Source organism: Aspergillus stella-maris, assembly GCF_047715825.1.
Source record: "Aspergillus stella-maris strain CBS 113639 unplaced genomic scaffold BDV14scaffold_77, whole genome shotgun sequence".
NCBI lineage: Eukaryota > Fungi > Ascomycota > Eurotiomycetes > Eurotiales > Aspergillaceae > Aspergillus > Aspergillus stella-maris.
Window position 1 is genome coordinate 1 of NW_027396871.1, and position 22,130 is coordinate 22,130.

Sequence of the window (22,130 nt, forward strand, 5' to 3'; positions counted from 1 at the left end):
GGGCATGGCGGCGGCGGTCATGGAGGCGGTGGTCACGGCGGAGATGACGATGGCCACGGTGATGGAGGCCACGGAGGCCACGGCTACAACGGTGATGGTGATGGAGGTGTCAAGAACGGCACCACGGAGGGATCTCTCTGATTGGTGGACAGGCTACCTATTACGGTTAGATCCAAACGCTTTAGGAATAGTGTGGTTTCTTGTCTGACTAACTACACTAAGTCTATATAAACCCTAACTTCTTATCCAGAATGACCACGCACTTCTGCCTTCGCTTTTTCCCCTTCCATACGTTCTTCTTGTAATTAAGACCTGCTTCTGCTTTGGCATTGGGCCCCTTCGATTCGCAACGCGCCGTGGTCCTGACCAATTATGCTTCCCTACTTCCTTGCTTCGCCTTTGAGATCTGACCGGTGATGTCCTGGCCAGGAGTGTGAATTTCACGTTGCTGCTCTTGAAGCGCTGAAGCTCCCACTGCCTTCTGTCTGGATCCGAGGTCAGGCTTTCTGTATCCTTGACCAGCCCCAACTCTACTTTGATTCATACTCATGTCACTTGAATCTTCTATGCTTTCGTTGAGAGTAAAGACCAGACATTGGCAACCCGGCGCTCACGTTGGCCTTCCGCCAGGCTGGCAGATCTGAACCTTCGCAATCCGACCACCTCAACACTGCCTCCTCCGCTTCTCCCGTGGTGTCCCAACCAATAGCCAAATTACCGCACCAACGACCCCCACGGCCCATGGCCCATGATTGCTCGACAGGACCACGATTTGTCAACTCGCTTCTCACAGCCCCCTTACTCCTCAGTGCCGCCAGCCAATAGCGGCGACACCGGATGCTGGGCTGATTCTCGGCCTGCCAGCCTTCCTCGGATGATTGGTACATAGCCTGAGCCAGGTTCGCTTCCGACATGACGATGGACAATCTATAAAACTAGACTGTCTCACATCTGCAAGCCGCCATCACCTTTTGATTGTCAACCAATAGCGAAAATACCGCAATCTCACCCAGAATGAGGTGTGGGATCTCGCAATTTGACTGGAAATCCGTGAATTCCGCAGATCAGGATGCACGGCTGAGCTGATGGTGTCGCAGCATAAGAAGGGCGGGAAGCCCGGGAGACAAACGTGTTCTCCATCTTTCCGTCTCGACACTGTCTTGTCTGTCTTTCCCCAACTCACCTCACACTCACACACTCCACCCTGTCTCCCACACCACAAACAGACAGACAGTTGCTCCCCTTTTTACCCCATCTTTGCTGCACGCGCCCCCTCCCCCCACACACACACCACTACACAATCTGCACCACCCCCTTTCCAGATCTCTACTTTGCTCTTTCTTGAAATTTGGCCTCAAAATGCCACCTGACATCCGCGCAAATCCGTTCCGGCCAGTGTATTCTGGACCGCGTTTCCATCATCTCCCTCCTCGGCCCCCGATACCTGATGGCCACAGGAACAAGATTATACCATCTTCCCCAAGCGACAAACCGGAACCGCGGGCCACATCTCGCTCTTCAGGTGACCAACCCGAACCACGCATTAAGAAGGACGCAACCGCCATCCATCCGTCAAACCCAGATTCGCCATGCGCAACAGACTGTCATACCTCTACCAAGTCTGCCAATGACAAAGCTTTGGGAACGACCACTGATGACTATCACATTCAAACACAAGAAAGTACCGTCATCCAAGATTCTCCAACGCTCCCCATGTCAGATCCGACCCCAGCGGCAGATTCCAATGATGATATACGTCGGAAGATTACACAAGCCCTGCGCCGCCTGAGAAAGCATCACGCCAGGCAGGAGGCCCAAGTACAAGCTTTTAAACGCGCCAGCAGACGCACCAAGGAAGGTATTGAAGAATACCATAGATGGCAATTTGAACAGGCTCAGAGAGTTGGAGCCGATGTGACAGATGGCATGGACCTTGAAGAAGCCACAGTGCCTCAACCAGCCAATTGTCCTACAAAGTCTCAAGAACCGCAAAACAACAAAGATATGGACTGTGAGCAAGCCAGAGAGTCTCAACCAGTCGACAATTATACGAGGGAGGTTAAGGGATCTGAACAGGCCAGCAAGTCCCAACGAACCAACAACTATACACGGGATGTTAACGATCATGCAGAGTCCCAAGAAGCTAGCATGGACGCAGAAGATCCCTTGAACGCCAAACAAAACTCAGAGGCAGAGCAATACAGTTTGCGAGATAGACCTTTGCCTGCCACAACGCATTCGGCAGAGGATGGTTTACAAGATGTAGGTTTGCATTTGTAGTGTCCTCAAAATTATACTAACTAATTTGCAGGGGTACTCTTCCGAAAGTGACGAGTCAACGTACAGCTCCGACGGGAGTTCATACGAGCCTAGCATAGTCTCTATGGACCAGGATGATAGTCCCAGTGCAGATATCGAAGACTCACGCCCTCCCAACGCCAGCGGATCCGATGATTCAGTATGCAGTGGAGTGCGCAGGAACTTACACCTTGACAGTCACGACCCGCCATCCGCACCAAGCGAGAACCTATCCAGGCGGAAGCATCTGAACGCGGCCGTTGAAACACTCCTCAATGTTGAGAAGAGTTATAGGTGCCGCATACGTGCTGTATATGAGAACTCCACAGTCACAGAACGTCTACAATTCATCGCTTGGTTAAATCTTATGGCCGTGTATAATATTGTACCAGCTGCTATGGGTCATGCTACGACTCCTGCTACGACTCCTGATGCTATGACTTCCGATGCTAGGACTTCTGATGTTACGTTTTCTGATGCTATGGTTCCTGTTGCGTTGTCTCTTGATGCAATGACTCGTGTTCCTACGAGGCGAGTCCCTTTGTCAAAAGTTCCACGTAGCCTACGGCCCCCACCAACCAAAAGGAAGATGTTCTGGCTTCAGGAGGAGGTGGATTATTTAAAAAAGCTTTATCTCGATGGTCACTCGAAAAGGACGGCGGTGCGCATGTTCTGCGATAAATATCCACGCAGATCATTGCGGGGGGTGGAAGGTTACTGGGAAAAGCACTCGCACAACTGGACACTTGAGTGAATGATTTGAGGTGTATATGTTTCACATTTCCTTTTGTTCATATTTTGTTGCCATATCTTGCACAGTTATGCGTTGCGGTATTGGATAGGTAGATTCCTAAGAAGTTAGAGATATTAAGATCGGTAGCAAGGGCTCAGAACATACAAGTGTAAGTGGTGTTGGAAACCAGAGGTCGTTTGAGTTGAATAGATAGATCTGGCCTGTTTTCCTTGAGCGAACAACTACCAGAGCATCAGAATCGCATTCCCGGCTAAATTCAAAGGCCTTTCTAAACAATGTATCCCTCCGTCGACGATGCTGCTGACTTCGTGCATGTGGTTTATTGGACACCCGGTGTCGGATTATGTTTAATTTAGCCATTTGAAGGGCAAAGATCAATGAGCAGGAAGAGGAAGGACAAGTGAAGGTTGATGTCTAGGTTTGGAGGAGTAATGAGGTTTTAAACACCAAGTTTGAGTATCGACGTTGCTCGAGGTACAGATTACCCCCGATCCTCCGTGCATAGAGCCCACTGCAGACGCACGCAGCCCAAGGGACGGGCATCATTAATACTCCGCGTTTTAACCTCGGACCTCCGATTACCGAACATGGTAAAGAGGTTGTAAAACATTCGAAGCACTCCTGAAGCAGCGTGGATACCGGTAAAAATGGTAAGCAGGTCGTAAAACGTTCAAAACCAATTTGAGACAGCCTAGATACCGGTATCTTTGGTAAAGAGGCTGTGAAACGCTCAAAGCTCCCTTCGGGCGGCTTGGCCATCGGTACTTTTGGTAAGTGACATGTAAAACGGACGTAAGTTACAGCCCTTGGGCTCGGTGGGTCACCACTCGCGAGCCTGTTTGACCGGATCAAAGGTGTGGTGGAACCATCAGCAGTGAGCAAGACCTTGAAAGGTACGAACATTATGCAGTGGATGATCATGTCCGGGATATTGTCGCCGAGCTGTGCAAAATACCCGCTGCCCGTGACGAGTTTCAATTTGGAGATGGAATTCACCGTGTGGGTGGCAATGCCACCAATCTCCTCACGACTGTTGAATATAAGCCACCACACAAACTTCCTGTTGCAATTTTGCGGATGGGGCTTAGGCCAATGGACTTATGGAGGGAAATGGTTGGATCAAACAAAATACCAACAAACCAGGAAGCAAAGTTACGGTACAATGCCGAACGACTTGTCTGCTCTGCTATCGTTCAAGAGTACCATGTGATGATCCAGGAGGGTCTGGAATATTCCTACGTGACAAACGGAATTGCCCGGGTCCTCCTTCGTGTGCCGCAGGAGGATCCCGGCATGCTGTTTTACTTTTTTTGTGACCCTAATAGTGAATTAGGCCCCGAAATCAGTCCCGAGGATGATAGTAACTCTCGCCACTTCATGAATACTATGTCTGTGTTTGATGGCATTTCGCTCCAACCCGCGTGGCCAGGAATGGACAAATTTGGCTCGACAAAGGCTTCCTTTTTGGAAGACCACCTTTGATCATACCCGTTCCCAGATACCTCACATAGACCTGCAACAGACACTCCTACACTCCAGCAGTACAGTACTAGACTACACAAGCCCGGAGTCTGGTTCAGCCTACGAACCGCCGTCATCTCCAGACTCGCCAACAGAAGGCCGCCGAGCAATCACAAGGTCCCAAGCTGGCTGTGCACCATCGGAAGCGCAGGGGACCCAGTCCAGATATCGTGAAGCGCCATTCTGCACACAACAATGCGTACTTGGACTGCACACCGGGGGTGTCCTAGATGACCGTTGCCCCAATGTGGCTTTTCATCGCCAGAGCCACAATGCTCCACGACATCCAACTACCTCAAGTGATTTGGTGTATTCGCTTAAAGTACAGTTGGATGAGAATATTGACCATTGCACACCCCTTGAAAGGCGTGGAGGATATGGTGCCTTGTTCAAGTTAACCTGCGCTATCCATGGGTACACAATTGTCGGGAAGGGAACCACATCAGGATTATGGAGGGAGGTTTCACGCGAGGCACAGGTATACCAAACCCTTAAAAAAGCTCAAGGGTCTGCTGTGCCTGTATTTCTCGGCGCAGTAAACTTAGCAAAGGTTTACTTTCTCCATGGTTTTGGAGAAATCCGGCACATGCTCCTTATGGGTTGGGGAGGCACCAGTATAGCGGTGATGGAGCCGGCGCCGTGGCTTGCCCGGGAGGTAAGGAAATCAACCAAGGAAATCATGGCTCTAGGAGTCATCCACAAAGATCTGAGGAGTGACAATATCCTCTGGAACCAAGAGCTTGGGAGGGCGTTGATCATTGACTTTCACAAATGTCAGCCAACTCTGCAATTGCAAGGAATGGGGAAGAGACAACTAAACCAGACACAGCCAGGTAATGTCAAACGTTTACGTATGGAAGAGGCTGTTTAGAAGCTTTGCGATAATATTACTTGACTCGCCTTGTTAGCCCTTTTTGCCTGGTCCTTGCCCATTCTTGCCCGCATTTGCCCGATATTGCCTGATTTGCCTGCCTTCGACCGGCCGTAAGTGACTACAGCCCACCTGGGGAACATACACCAAGACCCGTTCCCAAAGCTAGTCCCTGATAGAAATAGTACCTTTTTGAATTAAGACGGCGAGCCTATCAGAAGACTTGAATTGATCTATCTGGTACTCTATGTACGGAATTCAAAGCATGAAGGCATTCAAAGAGGCTCGTAAGCAAACACGCGGATGGACCCTCGCGGAGCGAGGCTAACCGAGTTGGATAGGCGGTCGGAACAGGCAGTATCCCGTGATCCTCATCCCGGGCACGGTGCCCGGAAGGTCTCAGATTTCAAGTACCCAGGTACTTGAAATCCACCTGACCTCTTTGTCACGCTCGGGATCATGATTTGCAGGCAGTCGTGATAACCCCCCCGTATAGGTTGCGGATGTCCTCATTCGCGAATTGCAGGCAGGTCATCATCATTGGTCGACTGCAAGAACTCGTCCTTCTCTGCTGCCTCGAGCCACCTGGCAAGTCGTTTCGGCGGGCCCGCTCGCTTTGGATGTCTGCTGTGGTATTCCGAGACCAGGGACGCGGCGTTAATAAAGTCACGCGCAGGGTACCACGTATTCTTCCCAATTCGCCCTGCCTTCCCTGATTTGATGCTTGATAGGACGCAATTTTGCCGGAGGTCTCATTGCCATTGGCAATCCTTGAGGTGAGTAGTTACTTGCCAGTTATAAAATCACCATCTAACCATTAAGAGTACCTACTATTTCAGCGCTTTAGAAAGAATCCTGCCTCTACGAACTCTCGAACCCCTAGTACTATGAATATGGAAATTCAAGCGCTATTGAACGAGCACGAAATCGAATGCCGCTACGAATCTCGGACTTCACTCGCACCACGCGCTACGGACGCAGAGGTTCAGCGTGCGTACAAATGTGCGGAATTCTTTAGAAAGTCCCGAGCTATGGATTTTTTAACTACCCTACCGATCGTTCCAGAGGATCAGCGTGCGTACGAATATCCGGAATTCTTTAGGGATTCCCAAGCTATGGGTCTTTTAACTACCCTACAGACCGTTCCAGAGGATCAGCGTGCGTACGAATGTGCGAAATTCTTCAGGGACCGAGCTATGGATCCAGAGGATTTTTTGAATTTCCTACCGACCGATCCAGAGAATCCCCTAGCTATGCCCCCAGGGATGAAACGCTGTGCGCAACTGAACGGTCAGCGTGTTCCATTAAATGAATGGAAGAGAATCTCTTCCGCATTTTTCATATTTGACAGCGACATGTACATGACTTACAACGGCGACTATGCGTGTATCGATCGTGAGAACACAAATATATGTACATTACGTGAAGAGGACGGCACCATTACTCGACTAATCGAGCGCGGTGAAATCTGCTTCTTGGCTGACGGGGTTGTCAAATTTGAAAAAGCAATTAACGGAAAGCCGGCCCAGGATACAAAGTCAAGTCCCTCACTGTCATGAATGCAACAGTCGGATGGCTGATTGTCTTATTGACTGAAAGCGTTGAGAGGAGTTATAACAGTGTACGGAGTAATCCATCTTAATTCTACCCGAATATTAAACGCTAAGAAAAGCGAGAAGGCGCTGTATCATTCCAACTGTAATCAACACTACAGTAGGATTGCAGACCCAGCCGACTGGCACAGGCACAGTCCACCACCGCCGCCTTTCCAGTCCAACTGACTGTCGGAGCATACTGCCGCCCGGTACCGCCTGCCCCTGGGGGTTCCACCTCGCTTAGTCATCAATCCACTAGATTTTGGCCCATTTATTCAGAGCACGCTTTTCGTTTAATGACGCAGGTGCGACGGAATTGTTCTTCAGACTCCGACAATGGTGAGGCAAGGAAAGGCTTCTCGAGTTTGGTGTTAGCAGGTTTCAAGTACCCAGGTACTCGACATCGAACACCCCGCACGTGACATCGTGGGCTCCCGGCAGAGCTATTTTCCGGGCGATTCACATGACACAGTACGCCATCATCTCGAGACCGGTTTTGCGAGAGGTGCCCTGAAGGCGCTAGTGTTTCAACGGCAGGCGGTACCAGAGCGCATTTATGTTCTGTTAGGGGAAGCGGGACACTTGCTGTTTGCTGCAACCATCCATCAACTTCTAGCAGGATGCCTGCGAATATGTTACCTCTGCTACACCTTCGTAACCTGAAAACTTCTCCGTCCGGGGCTCTTATTGCTGAAATAAGATCTGCCTTTCGTCAGTATGGAGCTATTCGCCTGGAGCTTCCAGAAGATATCCAGTATCATCCTGGCACTGTATTCCAGAATGTGAACCATACTCTCTCCCAGTGCAACGGCTTGCCACTAACCGCTCTTGGTAGGCTTCGAAGTTCTTCGGCCAAACAATTGATGTAAAGAAGAAAATTCCAGGATACTCTCCATTTGCTTCAGAAAGCGTCCGAGGCAAGACTATTTTTCCTAAGGAAAGCATCTATTTCTTTCGTGATGGCGCTGCAACTGAGGATGTCACGCCAGAACTCTATCGTTCAGTCAAAGCCCTACATGATGTAAGCATTGATTTTTCTGGAAAAAAAATAGACCTTTTCTTCCATTGTGTTTTGTTCTTTTCCATTGTTGTATGTGCTGTACTGAACCACCTTCTTCATAGATATGGACGCCTTTAAGACTGCGCTTATTGAGGGTCATACCTCAGATACTAGACTCGAGCGCTCCATTAACAGGAACTGCGTTTCTCGAATCTACTACTTTAGGGGTTCACTATTATGATTCTCGAACAGTTCATGACGGCACTTATTTCAGCCCTCCACATAAGGATAGCGGGACATTGACCATTTTATTCCGCTGTTATAATATGAATGATGGTTTGGAGATTGCTGACCTCCAAACAACTGAGAAACAAGATAGTGAAGGGGTAGGGCTAGAGGCGTCCTTCATACCAGTTCCTGCTGTACGCGATGTGATCCTCATGGCAGGCAACAGATTTCAGAACTTGCTTGGGAGCGATCGAGCTCGAGCTTGCGTCCATAGAGTCCGTGGTCCTGGCTTGGAATATGATAGTGATTGCGGTGAATCACAACGATATAGCATTGCAATGTTCTGCGCTCCAACTGGGAGGCAATAATTGAATTACATAATCGACTCCTGTTTACCTTTCTCATTGTCCTGCTTCTTTGCTTCTTCTAATTCTCGAATGCACACTTGCTGGAGATGCTGCAAGGATTTTTGGTAATTGTTCAAGACATGGTTGCCGTCTAGTTCAAGTACTCCTCGGGCGATATCTCGCATCGAATCCCACCACTGAGATGACATAGTCCTCATTTCTCCTGTTTTGACGTCCAGGGCGGCATAAAGAGCAAGCCTTATTGGCATATCAGCCATGTCTTATCACATCGAAGAGAAAGACTAACAGATATATCGGTTTTCCTTCACAACTACATCATCCTGAATTATTATGGGCCCATGGAGTGTGGAGGTTGGGGCCCACTTACTGCACTAACCAGACGCTGCCAATCCGGTGCCACTTGCGGATTGCCCGGACAACAGCAACGCTGCTCAACAACGGTTCTAGTTCTTTTGGCAGAGAGAGATCAAACTTATTGAACTCTTGTTGGCTTGGACGTTCCAGCTTATCATTTGCGACGTGTACCATTGCCTTTAGCCCTTCTTTTGTACCATTGAGACGCTCTTGACCTTCGAGTTCAGGAATATGGATCTTCCAAGTTTGTGTGATCATTACTGACTCGATCAAAAACCCATGATTAATATCTGCTTCCGGAAGACACTCTTTTTCGTTCAATGGCATGGCTTGAAAATAATGCGGGTTTGTCATGATTATAGCAAAGTATATCATGCCAGAGAATTATATCTTTTCTATCCGGACCATGAGGAGTCTGCAACCTTATATTGGTTATGCCATAGTACGAGGACACAGGTACTGCAAGTCACGCTAAGCTCGATTGGGCCGGCTCTTGCACGCGTACAAAACTTGTCTCATTTAGGTTAGCAAGCTTCTCGGCGTTTACGCTACACCATCAACCACCCCCAAAGCCTCTGCAAACGGAACAAGCAACTTCAGCAAAAATGTCGCCCAGTGGTGGAAAAGACAAACCTGATAATTCTGACCCTAGTCTAGCGGCAATCAATAAGGTAATAAGTGCCGAAATGGTGTTTCTGTCCATCACCCGGACCAACTTGGTGGACACGCAAAAATTGAAGCGACTTGTTTGCTACGCGCTGGCCGACTTGCATCCAAAGGGAACATCTATTAACCATATCACACTCCAATTACAAGGCGCACTGGGTTGTATTGAATCTCCAGCACAGGATATATACCAGGCTCTTCGGATCGGAAGACGGTGGAAAGATATTGTGTCCTGGGTCTCAGAGAAATCTGGCTGTCCACTTACCGGAATTCTGCATGTGCTTAAGGGACCCATGTGAGTTTTGGCTAAATATAACAGTTCTATGCTGATTAGTCGTTTAGCTGGGAACGTGAGGCTGGTTGGCAGACTGCCCTTGACCAGCTCACGTTTGATATACTACACAAAGCGAAATCTTATAGTGATGTAATTAACAAAATATTATCAGAAATCAAAGGTAGGATCTTAATTATTTTTGAACCGTCACATGCTTATATCTCCGTAGCGCATTTGACCTTCGTACCTTCACCAGAACCCAAGGTCTATCAGGGGACTTCAGGTCACAGCGAAATTCAACAGGCCATAACCACAGCTTTTGAGGCATTTCCTAAGCTAAAAGCTACTGGCGCAACCAATGCCGCATACCTTATGATACTTCTGTCTTTCTTTGCGAATTGTGAAGTCTCGATAGATATCCTTTCTGGCGGAGCTTCCCCTCGGAAGCGCTGGAGCAAGCTTGGCGAGATTGTTGAAACATACCCAGGCGATGTTGGCATCCTCCAGGATACAATCCACATATGCAACTCCCAAAATCTGATGAACATTCTTGCCGAGCTTTACTCAATCTCGGCTATTGTATGGACATCCCATTCAACCTTCAAGCTAAATAAAGCAATAAGAGACAGCATACAAAGCAGTTTTTCAAAAAGTCTTCAATCATTCTGGGGTATGCAGGCCTTGACTCTGGCGTATCGATCAATCCCATGGAAGAATCTGGATCAAATGTAATCCTTTTAAACTCTATTTACTTCAAAACACTAACTTGTTCTTACAGGTGGCTTGATACAGCGCTGGCTATATCTCATATTCAACACACGTTTGAAGAAGCACGGCGGCACTGTAGCCTCAAGGACATAGCTCCAATGGTTAGGACTGATATGGGTCTTAGCTTGATTGAATCTTCCAGGTTCTTAAATATGGAGTGGAAGCAATTCGCGATCAGTCAGGCGGAAGAACTTGCCATTGGCATTGATGATGGTTATATACACTCTTGCCTTGTGCAGAGACAATGTGTTCTCCATCGACTCTCAGGCAATATGGGCTTTGCTTTCCCACATCTACCAGATGTGGTTTCCGGTCATTCTAATATCAGGCTACATGCTGCACTAGGGCACGTCCTGATTCAAGGCGCCCTGGATTGCATTCAACGGGATGAGCTTAGCAAGGCAGTTGATTTTTTAGAAAAATGGCGGCCTGTTCAGCAACCCTCTGCAATGGAATATATTGTCCTTTTCCGTCAGAATCTTATTTTCGGCAAGATTTTCCGCTACAAAGGCGATTTCTCGAGATCATTATCATTTCTTAAGATGGCAAGAAGAACTGCAGAAGTTACTGAAAACCTTATTTTCCGCGAAGACACATGTGAGTTGGCCTGTAATCTTGCTGAAACATATCTTGAGCTGGAGAATCCTACAAAAGCCGAGGTCTGTCTCCGCGCTGAGATGAAACACCAATATTCAAAACAGGCTCTGTTGGTTGTGCTAGCTGAGGCCCTTTTCGCGCAAGCAAGATTTGAGGAAGCAGATAGCCTCTGTCATTTATTACGGCCGCCTCTAAAACTAAGAAAGATGGAACGGCTACGCCTATCAATTATCCAAGCTAAACTATCGCATGCCCGAAATCGATTTGACATCGCGTTTAGTTATTGGACAGAGGCTATGGAGAATCTAAGGTTATTCAACTTGGCCGGTGGGCACACGACATGCATAATACTCCGTTCGCAGTGTGATGTCCTACAAAAACAAGGACTCCGTGAGCTTGAACGTCAGTCTTATAAGCAACTTCAAGATCTTCAAAACTACGCTGGTTCGGATGGAACTTTATACTGGATTGCTGGCTTACGCCATTGGTTAAAGTACTTGGATTCTGGCAACAGCCCGGAATCTATCAGCATTTAGTTAAAGCTCCTCTATCTAGTTTACTCATGTCTTTACCTGGTCTCGTGAAGATAGTGCACCGACGCATAATTAAAGGCAAAGCTGAACTTGCCAAGAAATAGGCTTCACCAGACATGTCTCTTAGGTAGCTTGCATTCACCAGGCGGTGGCGATCGTGTCGCATAACACATTCGGTCATGCACGAGAGTCTGCCTTAACATGATAATCGCCGAGTCAACCCTCCGAGCACGCCGTTGGTTCGTTGTTTTGACCCGAGCCCTTCAGCGCTAGCCGTCTACAGATCAGATCTGGGGTATGTGAGCAGGACCGCCACAGATCCACGATGGAGAGAACGCCCCATCTACTGCCAATCTCAACTTCCTTTGCAGGTCTGGTTCGAGTTTTGTTGAGAGGATGCCAACCAGTGAAAGCGACAGCTTTGTACTTGACCGCGCACCTGAATGTTGAGCCCAGGGTTGCTTATCTTCCTTCCACAGCGCCTGCTCGGTCATTCCTTGTATCATTTCTATTTCCTATTTCAGTTAATTACACTACCCCTATTTCTCCTGTATTTAGTACAGTATTGGTGCTAGATTGAATGAATCAGACCTTTTTATTTCAGTGGTAATGTACCAAATATTACGTACGCCGCGAAGATCGACAAGTTTCTTTATTCGTGACCCCGAGAAGCTAAAGAAATCTGCCGCTTATGTAGCACGGTACTAAACACTACCTGGAGGCCCGTGTGGGGTCCTGTCGGGCTATAACATGGATTATTCATTGTTTATCCCTAAGGACGAGCTGCGAAGGGAGTGGACTTCAGGCGGCTTTGACATTTCCTTCCAAGCCAAGATTAGCGCACTAGTAGTAGTATTTAAGTATCCCGACTCCTCTTATTATTTCCACTGTCCATAGTACAAACTTGACTTTTACATCGTTGCCTATCACTTTAACCATTTTTCGCCATTCCTGATGGACACTTTAATGGAGAAGAAAGATGTCATTATAAAGCTTTATTTGGAGGACGGACTCACTATAAAGGAAATCATACCACACATCTCATCGCCTGAATTTATACCAAGGTAAGCATCTTAATGAAACTGGATCGACTCCCTTGTGCTTATAAACATTAGTGAGAGTTCAATTAGGAGACGTCTGCGGTATTGGGGAATTAGAAAGAACTATAATGTCGTACTCGAATCCAGCAAAGATGGTAATTAGGAAACCAAGTTGACCTACCCTTTATTGCTGACATTTCCCGGCCTAGACACGCCCACTAGTACCATTACCAGCAACTTCCCCAAACATAAACAAAATCCTTTCTCGCAACAAACTGGGGATGGTCAAGGATCAAACCTGGTGCTCTACAACAATCTAAATGAAACAACAAAGGGGACTTCATGGGACAGCGCGGTTTTTGGTGAGAGCACTCTACATACTGTATGTTTACTCGTCCATACTATTTCTGTCGCTTAATGATAGACGCGCTCTGTCTTCGCTAACTACTATCGATCCACGACTTTCCAGTATCCAACAGTCTTCCATAACCCTGGCCACCGTACTCCGTTCCCGTCAACGCAGAATTTCCTACCGTTAAACATGGCTGTCAACCCAGTTCTCCCTATGCCAGGTCTCTATGAATCTCTTCCTCCTCAACAGGCTGGCCATTTGCAAGTACATAGCCCAGGGATTCCTTCTGCATTGGAAGCATCAACTTCTCCTCAAACTCTTTCAAGGCGTAGGTGTCCGGTAGCTTGTCAGTCTTGTCGGAAACGGAAGGTAGCATCCAAGAATTATTTGTTATGAATTACTGGCTGATAAAAGGAATAGATTCGATGCTCCGGCCCAGGCAGCAATGGGCGCTGCGGAAACTGTACTAGGTCTCGCCGGGGATGCACCTTTTCACGAGTTTCGTCTTTTGACACTGCTCTCTTCCCGCATTTAAGCCCCATCAGACCCGCATAACGCAAGAGATTATACCTCCCGCTCTGGAAATATACCAATATCTGGATGGCACAACTGCTCCACGCCCTGCACTGTCTTGATCAGCCGTGATGTCGCCAACAAATCCCTCGAGAATCTTTGGGACCTGTGACACTCTCCAGCTACATCATAGCTTTCATTAAACTTGTATCTCACTGTTACCTACAACATGCCCGAAGTACCATACAAGGCGCAGAGACTCGCACGTTACTTAATTTAATTTGTTTATAAGTATCTCTAAATCCTGTACATGCTTTAATTTAAAGGACCACCCCTTTTAAGAGGAAAATTATTTGTACATTCCTCGCGCAAATCACTCGCCAGTATCTGTTATAATTAAGGTAGCAGCGGAGGCGGAATGGGGTATGCTGGGATGCCAGCAGTAGGAAAACCAGCAGTAAGTTCCTTAAAACTGGATCAATCGGGATGCTTAGCCATTTCTTTTAGAGAACGGGACCACACCAGCTCGACGCGCCATTTCTTTCTTCCCTAACTGCCAATGCATGGCCTCTACAGCCCGCCATGGAACTCCCAATTCACCTGCCACTTTGGACCACATTTGAGCTTTAAATCTATTTTATGTTAGTAAAGGTAAGACCTTTCTTTTAGACAAAAGGCAGAAAATACCTTTCATAAAGGTGTGCGAGTCTATTTTTACTATTCTCATCCCATGTGCTTTGGCGCTCCAGGAAGTTTTGATAACGGAGGCGGCAGCCAGTTTCACTTCGTCCCGGTAGTTGCTTGCTAATATCCTTCCACTTCATGCCACCGCCTCGCAGATAAATAAGCAAGGTATCCTCCTCTGGCGTAAAAATTGACCTCTTTGCCGGTGATCCTGCCGAAGACCTCGATGATTGGGTAGGCAGTGCAGCTGATGGTGCAGCTGCGATTGGGTAGGATGACAGTGGTTGTGCAGGAACTGGCGGAGGAGGCTTAGTGGTGTTTTTGGAATTCTCTTTCTCTCCATTCATGGGGTTTAATAGTTGTGAGATATCCATGTTAACAGGAGATAGGAGGATGGGATGGGTTTGCTTAGTTGTAGGATTGTAAAAAGATAGATAAGAGAAAAGCTGCAATAACAGGAGTAGCGATTATTACGAGACATATAAAAGAGGAACCGCTAATTTATCTTGTGAAAGAACAAGTTCGTGCAACACCAGCGCGAGGTAGATGGCGCCTTTCCTTTGTTTGACAGCCAAGCAGAGTCCGCTAACCTCCTATATCCTTGTGTTGTGGGTCAATGGCAGCAGCTTCAACTGCCGGGGCTATGGGAGTGCCTGCATGGTCAAGGGGTAGGGGAAGCCAATGACTGAGTCTGCGATTAATGAAGTCGTACGTGCTAACACCAGTAGCTTTTAGTGGGGTGGCCCCTTTTGTCCCTTGCAATCAATACCATAAGCTTGGTAATCCTTTAATAGTAGCCAGTCTGGCACGCGTGGGAACATGCATTTCGCAACAAAACCCAATTATATACCAGGTAAGATAAGGGCACTGTATTAAACAACTGCTTGGTTTTATTGTAAATATGTTCCCTGGTACATCTAAACATAATTCTGCTGTAAAGGTTTGTATAAATAGGATATAGTATTGGTATCCATTTTATTAACACCTAAAACTTATACTTCTTTACAGTAAGATCCCAGATTTTATCATGTAGTTAAAGAGGCTGGCACAGAGTCTTGTTAAAGCAGTCGCTAATAAAGTGGATATCTGGTTTAGTCCCTAGAGTTGCACTAGTGACTGCTTTACTAACCAAGGGATGCAGGCATTGTATATACTTCCATATATTAGCAGGACACAGTAATTATAAAGGTAAACAAACCTTAAGAAGCTCCCAGCGTCGTGCCACCTGTAATTCCAAGAAAGATTCCTGTAGCTCATGAAGGTGTTGTTGAAGCCCCTTATTAGGACAAAAGGAACAATCTGCTGGGGACCAATTGGCCTGAGAACAAAAACCAAGTCTATTAGCTAGGTGGAATAGCTTATTAGCAACATCCCGACTAGAACCGCCAGCAAAAGCTTCCTGCCAGTCAAGTTTTGAAATTTGGTCCATTGTTTTAAGGCAAAGGGGAGGCAAGAACAGTGTTGGGGCACAAGGGCCTGAGGTATGCTATGCCCGAGCAAGAGGACGATGCAGCATAAAATCAATTTTAAGAGAATCTTGTCCCTTTTAAAAGGCTTGAAGACTTAGGTCGCGAGATAAACAACAGGGGTCATGACCAAAGCCTCTTAAACATCTAAAGCTAATTCGTGCTGCAGTAATTGTACCTGAACCCTGTCAGGATGGGTGGCAAAGCAGCGACCCGCACCGGCTCGGTACTTTAGAGGAAAGCAAGCTAGCAGGACAGGGAGAGCTGAGCAGGCTGCATATGTCGCTTTCCGCTGCATTGAATAATGATTCAGGTTTTTCTTTTGAACAGTTGCGAGAACGGTTTGCTACTAAACAGGAAGTTATGGAAAAGCATGACATTGCTCAAGAAGAGCTGGAAGCCTTTGTGGAGCAGAAGGCATGCGTTTTAAAGGGCTTAGCGGACTGTGGGCTAATAACTGCTAAAGAATTTATTTCCAAAAACTACAGACTAGTAGAATGTCGCGTAGGATAGCGCAAAAAAAAGAAAGAACAAATTAGAATAGGTCTTTTACACGCTTGAATGGCAAAGGTGCAATGTAATAGCTTCCTGACTTCCTGCCATCATTTTAATTTGCCCGTTGCGCTAGACAATCTGTTCACGTCTTTTGCCTTCAATAGTCGCGCCGCTCATAGCCAATCTTCTCGAGAAGGCACGGCAGAGAGTATGTCCTGCTCCTTAAATGAGAAACGCGCACATAGATATTCAACTGTGTTGTTGTCTATGTGGATGCGTGCAAGGTCAAGCAGGGTGTTAATGTGTCGCAACTGTACGGATGAAGGCCTGAGGACGCTAGTAATAATAGGACAGGAAATTGTAGTGCGCGTAGTGGATCTTTGGCAGTGAATTGTAAAAGAAAATTCTGGCTCATCCTTTTTCGCGAAACAGATGCCGTTGAAACAGGAAATAAAGGAGATGCCGTAGGCGCAATCCGCCTCCAGCATGCTAACTTTCGGTCTCTCAACAAAATTTATACATTTGGCAAGTTCGTCGGCCTTTATATCTTGTGGTGTTTTAAAAGAGGTTATATCATTGGTGGTCTTTGCCTTGCGAAGGGGGAAGAAGCAAGCTTGGAAGGGGCTGAGAATCGCAGTGAGAATACCCATATTGGTTGAGCGAAAACTTGTTCCTGGGTATCATCTCGGGGGCAAGCTGCGGACCTTTATATAAATTGGAATACATACATCAACAGCCTCACGTCTGCTTTACAAGGACTTAAGTTCGGCACTGAGATGTTTCATTGCCATTTGCCAACCCGACTGTCCCAATAAACAGGAGGTCCTAGTGATCTGTACCATCAACGAGCGCGACAGGAGCGTTACTCCCACTTCTTCATCACATCGACAGCAGAATAAACTAACACGGGCACGGGTGAATGTACTATCCAGCAATCCGTCCGCATGCCTCTAGACGGCGTAACCGCTGCATACTGCGACTCAATTGACGCGGGGCAGCTTCGTTCTCCGTTTTGGCTTGTTTTGATTGGGAGAATGGTTCAGGTAGCCCTTGAAGGTTGAGGTTGGTGCTCACTGAATCCCGATTTTCTGGAGAGACAAACTGTCCTGTAGTTTCCCTGGGAATTGATTCTCTCGCTAGGTCGTGGTTCTCTGTAGAGGCAAGCTGTTCTGTAGTTTTTCAAGTACTTGGTTCCGTCATAGCCTGAGGCTCTTGCACGCCATCAACCACCCCAAAAGCCTCTGCAAACGCAAGAAGCAACTTTAACAGAATGTCGCCCAGTGAAGACAAACCTTATAATACTGGCCCTGGTCAAAGAAGCATCAGAAGGGACATAAGGAGGCCAAAAGATAGTAAAGAACAGGAGAGGTATGTAGGAATCCGTTGTCTAATTTAAGCTAGGGCTTGGCGCCCAGAATGATTGGGCAAGTCCTTGGCAACCTATGCACCAACTTACAGGCCAATTTACAGTACCACAAGAAACTTTTGTATGGCGGAAAGGGAATCAAGTAAACAAGGAGTGACTAAAATCTGCGGCAGGCTATTAAGTACACCAGCCCAAGGTTGCTCTTCATGACCAGACAGTCAGCCCCTTAACATTCAACTAGAAGCAATAACAAGATAATACAACAAGTGGGACAAATGTTGCCCAAAAGGTGGAAGTCGGCATGCAAACTAATCGGAATTGTCGTCATGCCTAAGTCGCTAACGTTTACTTCTCGTCTCAGTCAATAAGCTTGCCAGAATGGTGCGCGATTTACGTACATGATCTCGAGGGTCGATTCTTGAAATAGAGTCGTCGCCATCATTCGGGAAGATGGGATGCATGATGTGCTAACGCTTCGGGTGATATGCCGCCACGACTGGCATTGCCACCTACACACACGATTCGGTTGCAGGGTTTGCACCAGATGTTCCCAATCCAAGGCAGGACATAATTCCCCTTGCCTTCGGCAACTTGGTCTGCAGCTTTTTGAGTTTTCTTATGCCGCAGAGTATAATGCAAGCGGGCAAAGGATTTCGCCTCCTTGGGAATACAGTCGGAACACTCGGGGCAGATAAACGCGGCCTCAAACGTGTGGGTCTTGACATGGTCTTCCCACGTACTTTTGGTGTCTAGCTCTCGTGTGCATTCCGTGCACGGGAAACCCATTTTGATCTGAAATGGAATCGGTGATGGAACCGTTATAGACAGAAAAATCGAAACAATAAGGCGAGAAGAGAAGGAAAACGTAGAACTATATACTAGCTAACTCCATAACTAGTCATCTGGCAGAAACTTCAACTTCGTGGACCGGGATTTGGCAGTGTGATAGTAGACCTGCTAGAAATAGAACACCCATTCACCATGCTTGCCCAACGTGTCGGTGACGGAACTCTGCAGCTGGCGCTCGGGTGCAGTTACTTGCTTATCTTCCAGGGGTTTGAAAGGATCACTAGCTGCAATGTATCTCCCTTGAGTAGCACGAGAATCCTTGCGTTGGATCCAGGATGCTCTGCGTGCTAAATAACGGACCAACGATATCGGGAAAGAATTCGGGCAGCGGTAGGTTGTTTGACAGGTGTTGGTTAAGAGGAACATGGGAACGAGGTCCGAGTACTGTAGACTCTGCCATGTATTGACTAGTAGTCAAACTTAGCTGCTAATTAACTAGTCGTGACAGCCTGTATACATCAAAACACAATCGTTACTTAGATCTGTTGCTTCAACCCAATATTCGTTCTCTTTTGAGCAAGAAACCTATCCAATCGCCCCAACGGCCCGTGGCTAACATGTAAATGCAATCTTAACCAATATATCGAAGTCCCTTCCGTACCCCGACAAAACATGGATAATTTCCTCCCGCAGCAATGGGCGGACGACTTTGAGGCTGACTTAAAGTGAAATATAAGAACTAGCCACTAAATAACATGATTAGAAAGAGAAGAGACTTGAAATACAGAAGACCAAATATCGGAACCCTGTGAAATGGGAGACGTATGATTAGACTTCAGCAGTTTCATTTCCAGCAGGACTGGTAGGAGGAGTATGCGGAGAAGTGATCTGTGGAGTAAGAGTATCAAGCCCACGCGAAGCGTGTCCTGGCAATAAAGCAGAAGAAACGAAACTTGAGATATTCGGCGTCTGCCAACTGGCGGACACGACATTGGTTCGACTGATACTAATGAATTCCAATGCATGACGGTTAGAGTTCAGGGGATGCAGCATACAGGCATCGCGTTCTAGGAATAGTTGAACATTCCAGAACCGATGTTCCCGGACTGGTATTGGGAGCCCAGAAGCTCCAATACCCTGCACCAATGCACTTAGCAAGTAGACATCATCAGGAAGAATGTCCTAGTAAGTTTTAGCCCAGTAATTATACAGGTATAGAAAGAGTCCATACCATAAGCGTAACCAGCCTTTTATAGTAATTGTTCTTGCATGCATAGAAACTTGTATTCCGCAACAAAGTCCAGTTGTATATCAGGTAAGACATAGGCGCTACCCCGAACAACTGCTGATTTTCGTTATATATGTGTTTTTCAATACATCCAAAGACAATTCTGCTGTAAAAGTTGGTGTGGATAGGATAGTCTGGTAACCATGTCATTGACGCCCACAGCTCAAACTTTTTTACCACCATGTCCCGGCATTCATCATACAATCGAAGACGCTGACGCAGGAGCTCGTTGAAGCAGTCGCTGACAAAGTGGATATCTAGCTCAGTCCCGAGAACTGCCGTGGTAATCGCTTCGCTGATCAATGGATGCAGGCTTTGGATAGACTTCATTGTATTTAGTAGGGCACAACAACTAGAGAAAGGCACGAACCTCAAGAAGCTCCCAGTGATGTGCCACGTCTATCCCAAAGAAAGCGTTTTGTAGATCATGAAGTTGTGGTTCAAGACCCTTATCTGGACCAAAGGAACCGTCCACCGTGGACCATTCGACCAGAGGAGGAAGGTTCTTAGCTAACAAGAAGAGCTGACTGGCAATTTTGTCGCATGAGCTGCCAGTGAGCGCGTTCTTCCAGTCATCTTCCGTAGGTTGATCCATTGTTCGAGATGAAGGGGAATGTTAAGCACAAGGGATTGGGTTGGTACAATATGATCAGGCAGCATGAATTCAGCCCTTAGACAGGCCCAGTCCCTTTTAAGTCTTTTAGAGACATGGAGTTTGCCAAACACACAACCGTCATTATGGCTCTAGTGTCTTGCCCGGAGTCTGCGCATAACTGGCCCGGGGCCGCTGTCACTGTTATCTAGCCTTGGCGCCTCCTCTATTAGTAACTGGGTGAGAGGCGTAACCGCTTTAATGGGTATGCTGCAAGCTGCGCGGATAGCAGTAAGGGCTAAGGTTTGACACTACAGAGGTGGCTTGCTAAGTGCTCGACAAGCTTTGAGGGAGCAGTGGCTCCGCCTAGATTTAGATAAGTCAGCTACACGGGAGGACAACCTTCAGATAGTCCTGCAGTCAGATAGCTCTAGGAATCAGAGACTTCTCCCATCCTGGCTGGAAAACTACTGTTCCGTGACCTAGGAGCTATACCTCTTTAGAGATCTGTCGACCTCAGGCACCAAAAGTGAAGGATTGACTGGTGATAACGACCCCAGATTTGAAAACATCATACGTTATCACTGGCAAGGAACGCAGCTTGGATATCCGGGTATAACGCCTATACAGACTGTAGCTAGAAGAAGAAGACCTTCAGTCAAGGATTCGGGAGAATATCGATCACATGATTCCGATTCGGCGCTAGTAGTCACCCCCGTAGTTCACACCCATCTCTTTTGGGCAGCAATTCACTAGCCAAAAGAGGTAGGCGGTCGGATTCTGCACCACCTTCAAAGCGCTGCGGATTATTGCCCCTCCTGCCCCTCATTCAATCATAAATGTGACTCTTTCACTCGAAACATTTGTGTACGGTCAAAACAGGTTGATGTTAGTACTTCTGCAAACTTCCAGAGTCGATAGTGTTTTGACGTATGTTGCTAATCTTCGCGCTATTCAGATGTCAGATTCACTGTCTCCGCGGGCGTCCGAATATCTCGAATCGATCGCGAAATGGTTCACCTCAGCTGAAGTCGAGGTGGTAAACCAAAACATGTCCAGATGCACCGATGAGAAACGTTTCAGCGTATTAAAGCCATTATTGAAAGAGCTGGACCTTGAGAAAGCGGTATTTTCACCATCCCATATACTTATGAAACACAATTCGCTTATGCGCCCTAGGGATTCACGCTTTGGAGGGTATCAGGAAATATCATCATTGAGAAAAAGAAGGCCCTTGATAACCTTTTCTTCCCACTTAGTATCGGCAAGAATGGAATCGTAGTGGGAGGTACAACACTGATGCCATCTGATTTCATGAGATTGACCATGGACCAACCGTGGAGTGGGGATTTGGACTTCTTACTTGTTGTCGTACCCGAAGAGAAGAAGACTTGAGGCCAATTCTCGTTGTATAACTCTGCATTATGGTGTTGACATCAAAGTTTCAAGCGTCATTGTTTGCATGTATCATATTCAACGGACAGCCTGGGGAAATGAGTATTTCCGCTAGATAATCCACTGCAGGCTTTCTTCATTATTTAGACACTAGCTACAGCGGATCAACAGGGCAAGGTTGACAAATGGACTGCAGTACTTTGAGGAAAACACTGCTGCGTCTCAACCAAAGAAGGATTTGTCAAGATGTTGTTCGACTCCATTGTTTGAAACGGTTGGTTAAGCGTTGAATCTGATAGGTATTCCAAGAAATTGACAGGGTC

At 47.1% G+C, this 22,130-nt stretch overlaps 10 protein-coding genes across 10 annotated transcripts in view; 7 read left to right on the forward strand and 3 right to left on the reverse strand.

The window, feature by feature from the left end:
• Positions 1-955: 955 nt before the first annotated feature.
• Positions 956-2,551, forward strand: BDV14DRAFT_139856 (uncharacterized protein). The gene has a single exon (XM_073766319.1). It carries the CDS (start codon positions 1,360-1,362, stop codon positions 2,278-2,280), a length of 921 nt encoding a protein of 306 aa, XP_073623516.1. The 5' UTR covers positions 956-1,359; the 3' UTR covers positions 2,281-2,551.
• Positions 2,552-4,372: 1,821 nt separating this feature from the next.
• Positions 4,373-5,839, forward strand: BDV14DRAFT_182241 (uncharacterized protein). The gene has a single exon (XM_073770195.1). The coding sequence runs from the start codon at positions 4,452-4,454 to the stop codon at positions 5,442-5,444; it is 993 nt and encodes a 330-aa protein (XP_073623517.1). The 5' UTR covers positions 4,373-4,451; the 3' UTR covers positions 5,445-5,839.
• Positions 5,840-5,845: 6 nt separating this feature from the next.
• BDV14DRAFT_182242 (uncharacterized protein) lies at positions 5,846-6,633 on the forward strand. The gene is made up of 2 exons (XM_073770196.1): positions 5,846-6,220; positions 6,269-6,633. Exon 1 carries the CDS (start codon positions 5,948-5,950, stop codon positions 6,158-6,160), a length of 213 nt encoding a protein of 70 aa, XP_073623518.1. The 5' UTR covers positions 5,846-5,947; the 3' UTR covers positions 6,161-6,220; positions 6,269-6,633.
• BDV14DRAFT_182246 (uncharacterized protein) lies at positions 6,424-7,247 on the forward strand. Its single transcript, XM_073770197.1, has one exon. The coding sequence runs from the start codon at positions 6,476-6,478 to the stop codon at positions 7,001-7,003; it is 528 nt and encodes a 175-aa protein (XP_073623519.1). The 5' UTR covers positions 6,424-6,475; the 3' UTR covers positions 7,004-7,247.
• Positions 7,209-8,695, forward strand: BDV14DRAFT_139922 (uncharacterized protein). The gene is made up of 3 exons (XM_073766320.1): positions 7,209-7,821; positions 7,875-8,060; positions 8,162-8,695. The coding sequence occupies exons 1-3, from the start codon at positions 7,660-7,662 to the stop codon at positions 8,633-8,635; spliced, it is 822 nt and encodes a 273-aa protein (XP_073623520.1). The 5' UTR covers positions 7,209-7,659; the 3' UTR covers positions 8,636-8,695.
• A 303-nt stretch (positions 8,696-8,998) lies between these two features.
• BDV14DRAFT_204548 (uncharacterized protein) lies at positions 8,999-9,343 on the reverse strand (the record flags this gene model as incomplete). The annotated part of the gene is made up of 1 exon (XM_073774542.1): positions 8,999-9,343. One exon carries the CDS (start codon positions 9,341-9,343, stop codon positions 8,999-9,001), a length of 345 nt encoding a protein of 114 aa, XP_073623521.1.
• Positions 9,344-9,554: 211 nt separating this feature from the next.
• Positions 9,555-11,991, forward strand: BDV14DRAFT_139989 (LipA and NB-ARC domain protein). Its single transcript, XM_073766321.1, has 3 exons — positions 9,555-9,950; positions 9,998-10,657; positions 10,708-11,991. The coding sequence occupies exons 1-3, from the start codon at positions 9,595-9,597 to the stop codon at positions 11,828-11,830; spliced, it is 2,139 nt and encodes a 712-aa protein (XP_073623522.1). The 5' UTR covers positions 9,555-9,594; the 3' UTR covers positions 11,831-11,991.
• Positions 11,992-12,730: 739 nt separating this feature from the next.
• On the forward strand, positions 12,731-13,860 carry BDV14DRAFT_139997 (uncharacterized protein). The gene is made up of 5 exons (XM_073766323.1): positions 12,731-12,891; positions 12,943-13,022; positions 13,077-13,249; positions 13,337-13,588; positions 13,640-13,860. The coding sequence occupies exons 1-5, from the start codon at positions 12,782-12,784 to the stop codon at positions 13,772-13,774; spliced, it is 750 nt and encodes a 249-aa protein (XP_073623523.1). The 5' UTR covers positions 12,731-12,781; the 3' UTR covers positions 13,775-13,860.
• Positions 13,861-18,181: 4,321 nt separating this feature from the next.
• BDV14DRAFT_204549 (uncharacterized protein) lies at positions 18,182-18,529 on the reverse strand (the record flags this gene model as incomplete). The annotated part of the gene is made up of 1 exon (XM_073774543.1): positions 18,182-18,529. One exon carries the CDS (start codon positions 18,527-18,529, stop codon positions 18,182-18,184), a length of 348 nt encoding a protein of 115 aa, XP_073623524.1.
• Positions 18,530-21,240: 2,711 nt separating this feature from the next.
• The window catches only part of BDV14DRAFT_182258 (uncharacterized protein), a 2,830-nt gene continuing 1,940 nt past the window's right edge, over positions 21,241-22,130 (reverse strand). The window contains exons 4-6 of the mRNA XM_073770198.1: positions 21,593-22,064; positions 21,371-21,539; positions 21,241-21,300 (exon numbers count right to left, since the gene is read on the reverse strand). Of these exons, the coding sequence (XP_073623525.1) occupies positions 21,972-22,064 (93 nt within the window). The 3' untranslated portion in view covers positions 21,241-21,300; positions 21,371-21,539; positions 21,593-21,971. The remainder of the gene's footprint in view (positions 21,301-21,370; positions 21,540-21,592; positions 22,065-22,130) is intronic.

What these genes read in the sequence shown, in the direction of transcription:
- BDV14DRAFT_139856 (XM_073766319.1), top strand. Translation starts at nt 1,360, where the DNA reads ATGCCACCTGACATCCGCGCAAATCCGTTCCGGCCAGTGTATTCTGGA.
- BDV14DRAFT_182241 (XM_073770195.1), top strand. Translation starts at nt 4,452, where the DNA reads ATGGCATTTCGCTCCAACCCGCGTGGCCAGGAATGGACAAATTTGGCT.
- BDV14DRAFT_182242 (XM_073770196.1), top strand. Translation starts at nt 5,948, where the DNA reads ATGTCCTCATTCGCGAATTGCAGGCAGGTCATCATCATTGGTCGACTG.
- BDV14DRAFT_182246 (XM_073770197.1), top strand. Translation starts at nt 6,476, where the DNA reads ATGGATTTTTTAACTACCCTACCGATCGTTCCAGAGGATCAGCGTGCG.
- BDV14DRAFT_139922 (XM_073766320.1), top strand. Translation starts at nt 7,660, where the DNA reads ATGCCTGCGAATATGTTACCTCTGCTACACCTTCGTAACCTGAAAACT. An exon ending in CTGGCACTGTATTCCAGAAT is followed by an intron (nt 7,822 to 7,874) that starts GTGAACCATACT and finishes CGCTCTTGGTAG; the next exon opens with GCTTCGAAGTTCTTCGGCCA. An exon ending in CAGTCAAAGCCCTACATGAT is followed by an intron (nt 8,061 to 8,161) that starts GTAAGCATTGAT and finishes CCTTCTTCATAG; the next exon opens with ATATGGACGCCTTTAAGACT.
- BDV14DRAFT_139989 (XM_073766321.1), top strand. Translation starts at nt 9,595, where the DNA reads ATGTCGCCCAGTGGTGGAAAAGACAAACCTGATAATTCTGACCCTAGT. An exon ending in CATGTGCTTAAGGGACCCAT is followed by an intron (nt 9,951 to 9,997) that starts GTGAGTTTTGGC and finishes TTAGTCGTTTAG; the next exon opens with CTGGGAACGTGAGGCTGGTT. An exon ending in TGGAAGAATCTGGATCAAAT is followed by an intron (nt 10,658 to 10,707) that starts GTAATCCTTTTA and finishes TTGTTCTTACAG; the next exon opens with GTGGCTTGATACAGCGCTGG.
- BDV14DRAFT_139997 (XM_073766323.1), top strand. Translation starts at nt 12,782, where the DNA reads ATGGACACTTTAATGGAGAAGAAAGATGTCATTATAAAGCTTTATTTG. An exon ending in ACTCGAATCCAGCAAAGATG is followed by an intron (nt 13,023 to 13,076) that starts GTAATTAGGAAA and finishes TTCCCGGCCTAG; the next exon opens with ACACGCCCACTAGTACCATT. An exon ending in GTGAGAGCACTCTACATACT is followed by an intron (nt 13,250 to 13,336) that starts GTATGTTTACTC and finishes ACGACTTTCCAG; the next exon opens with TATCCAACAGTCTTCCATAA.